Source organism: Misgurnus anguillicaudatus, chromosome 4, assembly GCF_027580225.2.
Source record: "Misgurnus anguillicaudatus chromosome 4, ASM2758022v2, whole genome shotgun sequence".
NCBI lineage: Eukaryota > Metazoa > Chordata > Actinopteri > Cypriniformes > Cobitidae > Misgurnus > Misgurnus anguillicaudatus.
The window spans coordinates 23,728,973-23,737,187 of NC_073340.2; the positions used below are offsets into that span (position 1 = coordinate 23,728,973).

Here is an 8,215-nt window from a genome sequence, read left to right on the forward strand (position 1 = left end):
ACCCTTATTGCCCTGAAAACAAAATACATTATCCCACTAGGAAAAAAAGATGCATACATAACATACAAAAATATCAAACCATTGTTTTCTGCCAACCATTAATTGAAAACCTTTACAATAATTTTACATGCACAATTATTAATTTAGCAGTTAATGCAGGAAAAAAAATATTAATTTAGCATTTTGTCCAAATCAGGTAAACAATAAAAGCATTTAAAACACTTATGATCAAATACACATTCATTAACTATGCTCTGTAATGTTTTTTTTTTTATTAGACTTCTAACCACTGTTACATAAAAACCAACACAGCCCCTGTGACAACTAACCCCAGTCTTTCCTATTATATGTAGAACTGTAAAAATGTCCTTTTGTTATCATAAATTGTACACAGACGAAACATAGGTTTAAGTACAATTTCAACATACATACAATTTATTTGACTTTATATTAACTTTCTGAACACAGATGAACATAAGTGAACCAAGGTTTTCAAAACACGTGACTGCTGGCCTGTCATACAAGTTCAATGAGTGCCATCTAGTGGTTTATAAAGGAACAAAATCAGTTCTAAAAAAATCTTATAAATGCTGTTAAAGATTATTTAAACATACTAATCAATACGTTTAATGAATTCTTCAACAAAATAACTTTAGACAATGATATATGTTAGTCTGGGAGCATGTTATTTTTTAGTTCTCACCTTTATTTAAGTTCACTTACATCTGGATTTCTGATCTGGTTATGGCTAACAACCCAAACCAACAATCCAACCAAAATGGAAATAAGTAAATTTCCTATTAATATAATTGCATGCAAAATTCTTATTAGTTAAGCACTATTATATTTTGCTGCGATTTCTTTTTAGCTTCAGATGATTTCATGGGTATTCCTAATGTAAGTTGCATACAGGTTGCATTATAAAATAATATAGATTCAAAAATAACTAATTTTAGCACGTACTAATAAGTGTTAATAAATTTGGACCCAGTCATAATCTTCAGCACTCATTAAAATTATTATTAAATTGAAATGGTTTAATTTAAGGTATTTTGGGTACTGCAACTAGCAGGTTCATAAAAGGTTAATTTTACGTATGTAGACGGAAACCAACGCAACTGTCTTAAAAAGAGTACACGTGGATACATTTTCTATTTTTTGAAAACGTATACTAAGGATGGTTTACAAATAGATTTTGTAAACAATTGGGAATTTTGATTTATGATCTCACATCTTGCGTAGGCACTAGAATGTTCTACGCATGCGCATTGTCGGCATGTTTCAGCGCTTCGGTTTCAGTTAAGTTGTCGGCAAGAGGAAATTTTGCAAGTCATGGTGGGCCATTCAAAGCAAGAGGGGAGTGACAACCATATGGATATTTAGGAAAATAAGTGCGCAGTTAGTTGAAAGTGACTTATGACAGTGGCTGCGTATGCATATGGAGACATTCTGAGTTATTTGTCAGTCAACTCCTTCTGAGTAAGTATGAAAACAGACTTATTTCAATGCTATGCTAGCGGGCTAAGTTAGCTATAGCTTTCGAAACCGGGAATGTGGGCCTGTGTGGCAAATGCATTAGACAGTGTCACTTTTACTGCCGGAATCCTTTTGAACGTTTAGGCGTTACCAATACATTGAACTTTGTATTTAATCAAAGTTGTTATTAGTAATTCAATGTCCCCTGTGGAAACCTGTCAAGGCCCGCCTTCGCTATTGGTTGTAAATCGTGGAGAAATTGAGTGACAGGCCTCTTAACCAATCAGAGGCTGTTGCGCCACTTGTTGCTAACGGGGCTGCTCGGATCAGTTAGCGGAAGTGTGAGAGGTCAGTACTTCCCGGTGCTTGGACAAGTAATTCGTGTTTTTATATGTTTTAAGGGTGAGTCAATGAATAACATCAGACCGAAGCTCAGCCACTAATCCGAAGTTTATTGATGGAGAACACGGCCTATTTCTTTACGTCGTTTATTTTTTGTTTCGCTTATTATAAGGATAACGGAATAGATGGGCTGATGTGGGTGTGATGGAGAGGTGGGTGTATGTGGTGGGGGTCAAAATACATGAATATTTTATAATAATTTCACAGTAAAACTGTTTTGGCAGTTAGCACCTAGACATGGAATATAATTAATAGAATTTATACTAGATTTTATTGCAAGTTTTTTGTTGTAATCTTTGATGTTCATTTAATTCACTTTGGTTACCATTCAGATTGTTTAAATCTGTAAATGTTTTTATTTTTAAATAATTGTTCATTGTACATTTATTGTAAATGAATAATTTTTTTCTTGAATTTAAAACAAGATTTATTTCTCTTTCTGTGCAGAGTGGATGAAAGTTCATGTACACACATATAAAGTGGATAAACGTTGGACATTATTTGGTTGACAAGGACAACAAAGAAGACTATATTTTTTTTAAATATATCTCTTCTGTTTTATCAGAAGCACATGATAGAAAAAAGAGAGCAGTTTTTTGTTTATTTAATTTTTTCCCCTATATCTGCTTCATTTTCTATTATATAAAGCCTGAACCTAATTAGGTTTGACGTTTGTTTGTGTGTAATTTTAGTTTTTACTTTTTAGTTACTTTTTAAGTTTTTCTTTTTTGTTCCTTTGCAAAGAAATGCTTTACTTGAAAAAGTACTTCACAGAGGGTCTTATTCAGTTCACTATCCTCCTGAGTCTAATTGGGGTGCCGGTGGACTTGGACACCTACTTAAATAATCAGCTCCCCCCACTGCGTGAGATCATCCTGGGCCCCAGCTCGGCCTACACCCAGACGCAGTTCCACAATCTCCGTAACACCCTGGACGGCTATGGGATCCATCCTAAAAGTGTGGACCTTGACCATTTTTTTGCCACCCGTCGGTTGTTGAACCAGGTGCGCTCCTTGGATCATTTGCGTGTGCCCAGCACAGAGCTGAGTGCCTGGCTGGTGCATCGTGACCCTGAGACTGTGGTTTCGGCAACCAGCCAGTCCGGCCCCAGCATTGCCCTGGACAATGGGGGCAGCCTGGAGGACGTGAACAACTCCGAAGGCTCGGCCATGAGAGGGGCTGGCAGTGCTACTGAGACCACTTACAGCCCCAGTGGAGAGGACAGTCTGGGAGCTGTGGCCCCTGAGGACATTCAGGAGCAAGCGAACAGAGAAAGCAGTGACGATCTCTCCAAAGAGGTACAGTAGCTGTGAGGTTTTAGATTAGCCTACTATAATTAGATTGGTTCGGGTCTCGTGTTCGATTTGTTCAAAGAGAGAACTGTTTTATGCTATTATCTCTATTAGATTTGCTGTATTGTATATGAGCTATTGAGTGGGTTTCAAGGGGTAGTAGTTGTAATCCGAAATGTGTGCTTTGCAATAGTGGCCTGACAGGGTGTGGCTACAATAAAGCCTCTCTCTCTCTCAGGGTTAGAACTGCGTCTCTTTTAAAGATGGGCTGTTGTGCTGCTTTATATTATGATGGCTACTTTATCTCGAGCCACATGATGTAGACATTAATATGACATTTTTATCAGTGTCGCAGTTGTAAAGTGTCAGACAGACAATGTACTAAATTAGGCTATACGGAGACACGTTGTTGCTCTAAAGCTGTTTTTTTGTAGACTTGCTCTTTAGATAGAGGTCATATGCTTTTATTTTACACTGTATGTAGCTTTTGTTTGTTTTAAGAAATAAGCTAGATGGATAAAAACCTAATAATTAGTATTATGTATCTGTGTCTGCATGTTTTATTGACACCCTGTTTTATTAATATATTTCTAGGACATTGACCTCATAGACATCCTTTGGAGGCAAGACATTGACCTTGGTGCCGGACGAGAAGTTTTTAACTATAGCAGTCGACAGAAAGAGAGTGAAACTGATAAACCCAATGAAGAGAATGAGGAGGCGGGCGGAAGAGAGGAAAATTGGAGAAATGGACTTAATCTGCAAGCAGTACAGAGCCTTACTCATGTTGATGGAGAGACAGGAGAGAGCATACCTGAAGAGGTATGTGCTGTAACATGCTAGGATTACAAGAGCATGTGATGGCCACGGAAAGGTTTTGTTTAATAAAGCTTTTAGAGGCTGGATAGTTGTAGATGCAGATGAACCTAAGCCTTGTATTTACATTGACTTGGTCATCTTTCTAGCTTACCAGTCTCGGTGCTCAGACCTCATTATCCCTGCAGGAATGTCTGAGGCTTTTGGAGGCCACCTTCCCGTTTGGAGAAGAGCAAGAGGTAATAATCTTCATAGTAAATATTTGTTACATTACACTAAATACAACCTGCTTTGAATTACTAATGCATTGTTTTAATATGGTTCACAGCTGAGAGCTCCAACTGAGGAAACTCCATCTACATCGCAGGGTCTGCCCATACAAGCCTCTCTATCCCAATCTGATACACCACTAGACCTGGAGCAACAGTGGCAGGACATTATGTCTATAATGGAACTGCAGGTTGTTATATTTACTGCATCCCCAACAAAATTTAACAAAAGTTATTATTAATAGAACATCTTTTATTAATTTTTTAGGACATGGAAGTAAACAACACTGCTGTAAACGTCACCATGAATGATCCCAATAACAACAATGTCAGCACCACAGAATCAGCTACCGTGGAAAGCTTTGGTGCCCTACCATCCACTCTCATTAACGAGGATGTTAGTCTTCACCAGGCATCACTTCCCAGCTGCAGCCAGGATTTTCCTACACTATTCAATCCCGAGTTGGATTCCACTGGGGTGCAACAGCCTACCTTAGTCAGGCTGTCTTCCAGCAATTCCTCCAACATCAACTCAACTTTTGGAGCTACTAACTTGACCGGACTCTTTCTTCCACAACCTCTAAACATTACAACCAACCTAACCACCACTCCTGTGATGCCAGACCCTTTTACTAGCCTGCTGGAGGAGTCTATGCTGGATGAAATTAGCCTGCTAGACCTTGCAATGGAAGAAGGCTTTAGCCAAGCCCAGGCATCTCAGCTTGAGGATGAGCTTGATTCAGATTCGGGTCTTTCGTTGGACTCCAGCCATAGCCCGGCCTCTCCCAGCAATTCGGAGACATCGTGCTCATCTGCTGCATCGTCCTCGTCCACCTCTGCAACATTTTCAGAGGAAGGAGCTGTTGGCTACAGCACTGATTCGGAGGCAGCCACCGCTGAAACAGAGGAAGGGGCAGTCGGAGGCTACCAGCCGGAGTACAGCAAGCTGTGTCGCATGAGCTACCAAGATCCCTCTCAGTTCCATGGCTTACCGCAATTGGATAGTGTCAATCACAACCACACTTACAATCTACCACTGGCATCGCCCTATTCTGAGCACTCCCAGGTGTCACCATCCAGCAGTAAGAAAGGTAATAACAAGCAGATGCAGCAAACAAAGCTCCAGCCACCACACGACTTTATAGACAGGCATTCAAGCCGTGACGAACGTAGGGCAAGAGCCATGGACATCCCATTCTCCAACGAAAAGATAATTAACCTACCCGTCGAGGAGTTCAATGAGCTTCTGGCCAAGTATCATCTCAATGAGGATCAGATGTCCCTCATTCGTGATATCCGCCGTCGTGGTAAAAACAAAATGGCTGCGCAGAACTGCCGCAAACGCAAGCTAGACACCATCCTCAACCTCGAGCAGGGGGTGCAGGATCTGCGACGTGATAAGTCTCGGCTGCTGAAGGAAAAGATGGAATTCATTAAATCCATCAGACAGATGAAGCAGAAGGTTCAAAACCTTTACCAGGAAGTGTTTGCACAACTGCGGGATGAGGAAGGGAGACCCTACTCCGCCAGCGAGTACTCGCTGCAGTACGGCCCCGACGGCAGCGTTCTCCTCATGCCTCGCAGCATGACAACAGAGCAAGGCAAAAAGCCGGAGAAAAAGCAGAAGGACAAAAAGAAGTGAGGAGCTTGAACTGCTGCCCTTTTATTTTTTGCAAAGGCACTGTCATAAAATGTATTTCAAAAGGCAAAGGAAGCCTTTTTCTTTGATGAGATTCTAGCAAGGAGAAGAAAATTGCATCATTGATTACTCTTCCTGCATTGGGTTTTCTTTGTTCTTTTTCGGTTCAGAAGTTTTCTCCTGAAAGCGGCATTAAAGCAGACGTGCTTTGTGTAGTTAAGATATTTCATCGATGCACATGTAATAAGAAAGATTGGAGAGAAGGATGCTTTCAGTTGAACTGAAAGAATTGTAAAGAATGTGAGGGCAAAGTTCCCTCCCAAGATGCTCACCAATGGTCCTAAAATGTAGTAAATATATAAATGAAGGTAGGCTGACCATAAAGGATTGTTACAGCACTATAGGGGTGTTTGTTCATACCCTGGTTTTACATTTGTGGATGAGGAAGAACCCTGTGATGCTGAGAGCTTTTGCGAAAGAGGCTGAGCAAGAAGTATTAAGAACCAAAGGAAATACAGGCATGCCAATACTAACCAAAGGTTAGATGGCGCGATTCTCGTTCCCATAAAAAAATCATATTCGTCTCTCTGTGGATTTCAACAAATTCATGTTGTCACTTCAATGAGAAAAAATATGTTTCTGTCATCGGACAGAAATCTCGCCCAAAATTCAACGCCATTTGCCAAGGAACTGAGATGACGGGACACGTCGTGGTAAAGAGCGTACTTGGATTTAGCTTGAAGCTTTGCGGAAAAGCATTGGATTAATAGAGGTACAGATGGAGGATGGCTGCACACTGCATTACTAATAAATCAGCTTTTGTATCCTCTTCTGCACTGTAAATCAACACTGTAGTTTGCCTATAAGCTTTTGGTCTTTAGCTTATTCCTCTTCCGCTGGGGAAAGGGTTTCTTAGTCCCTCCATCAGCGTTTAAAGCTACTGTCCCATGTGCATAAACTTTAATAAGCCATCAGACGTGGACACCTGAATGGCATCAATGCGGTTTGTTTTGAATGATGTAATCAAGTCTGGCGTTTCTTGATTGGTATATGGGATTACAAACCATTTGCTTCACGTTCTGTCTTGGTTGCAGGGCACGATGCTCTGTCGCTATGGCAACTTATGCCAGCTTTTTTGTGTTGTAATAGGTTCTTGGAGGAAACTCCATTTTATGAAAAGCATTTTTAACGTTTCAGTTGCAAAATGCACACTGAAATTTCATAGCAGCAGACACTTTGAGTATTAGTTGTCATTAGATGGGTAAACGTCTTAGCTTAACATGTGACGTGAACCTCTGTCCCTAATGCAGCATTAATAACACTACTTTTACAAAAGTACCTTCATTGCTATTTGAGTCGCAAATGGTCTCCTGGCAAATGTAAGCAGTTTAGCTTGTGCCAATAACCAGCTGGATCATGCTTAACTGCAGCTTAAAAATACAGCCGACCTGACGTATCGATTTATTACAGAATGGGGAAAAGAAACGTAAACGCTGATGTGAATGTTTAATCTACACAATGTTCACCTTCATTCTGTCTCCGTCGCTTTTGTCTACACTGTTCATATAGTACCATGTGACACAGTCAGTGTCTGGTGCAACATGAATAATTATGCAAAAAAAAGTCATTTTTGTCTCAAAACATTATATGAGACGATATGTTTTATGTTACTGGTTACAAACACTTAGTGTAGATGGGCTAGAGACAATGGACTAAAAGGAGTGATTCCTTAGATATGTATTACAATGTCATAACTACTTGTCATTAAGCACTGTTGTTTTTGTTGGTCTTGTTTGTTTTGTAAATATTTTTATGTTCTGTACGTCTCTCGTCCTAAATGCTTGGTTAGCCAGGTCTTTTTGCACCTTGTTTAAATTTGCCTGTTCGGATATTCCTGTTCAATTTACATTGAGAGATTTGCTGGCAATCTGGAATTGTTGTTTTATTAATTAATAAAACTTTGTTTCATTTACTAGTATTTTCTTTGTTTAAGTGAAAACATTTGTGAATATAAAATAATGGCAAAATTAATTAAAAATAAAAATGTATTTAGTAAACTTGTGGGAGGATCTGGTAATACTGTAATGAGAATTTCTTGTAGAAATGAAGAGCTCTGATGCAAAGGCTGCTAAATGACACCTCTGTGGTGTCATTGCGATAATTTTTCCTGCTTCTGATTGCATGGGAGCCTCCCGGTCTACGAATTGGATGAACGACGGCACACATACGTCAGTGCAATAGTTTTTACTCAATTAAAGGGGCAATAAGTAGGATTTACCCCCATCTAGTGGTGAAACTGTATTTTGCATTCAAACGAACAG

General features: G+C 39.7%; 1 protein-coding gene across 5 annotated transcripts; it reads left to right on the forward strand.

The window, feature by feature from the left end:
* Positions 1–1,165: 1,165 nt before the first annotated feature.
* nfe2l1b (nfe2 like bZIP transcription factor 1b) lies at positions 1,166–7,866 on the forward strand. Of its 5 annotated transcripts, none has more exons than XM_055176028.2 (6): positions 1,166–1,479; positions 2,326–3,176; positions 3,765–3,992; positions 4,175–4,225; positions 4,315–4,446; positions 4,524–7,866. In XM_055176028.2, the coding sequence occupies exons 2-6, from the start codon at positions 2,625–2,627 to the stop codon at positions 5,895–5,897; spliced, it is 2,337 nt and encodes a 778-aa protein (XP_055032003.2). In that variant the 5' UTR covers positions 1,166–1,479; positions 2,326–2,624; the 3' UTR covers positions 5,898–7,866. The 5 variants fall into 5 exon arrangements, with proteins under 5 accessions (XP_055032003.2, XP_055032002.2, XP_055031999.2 ...); XM_055176027.2 differs by having other exon boundaries at positions 1,170–1,479; positions 2,623–3,176; positions 4,136–4,225; XM_055176024.2 differs by having other exon boundaries at positions 1,171–1,479; positions 4,136–4,225.
* The last annotated feature ends 349 nt before the right edge of the window (positions 7,867–8,215 follow it).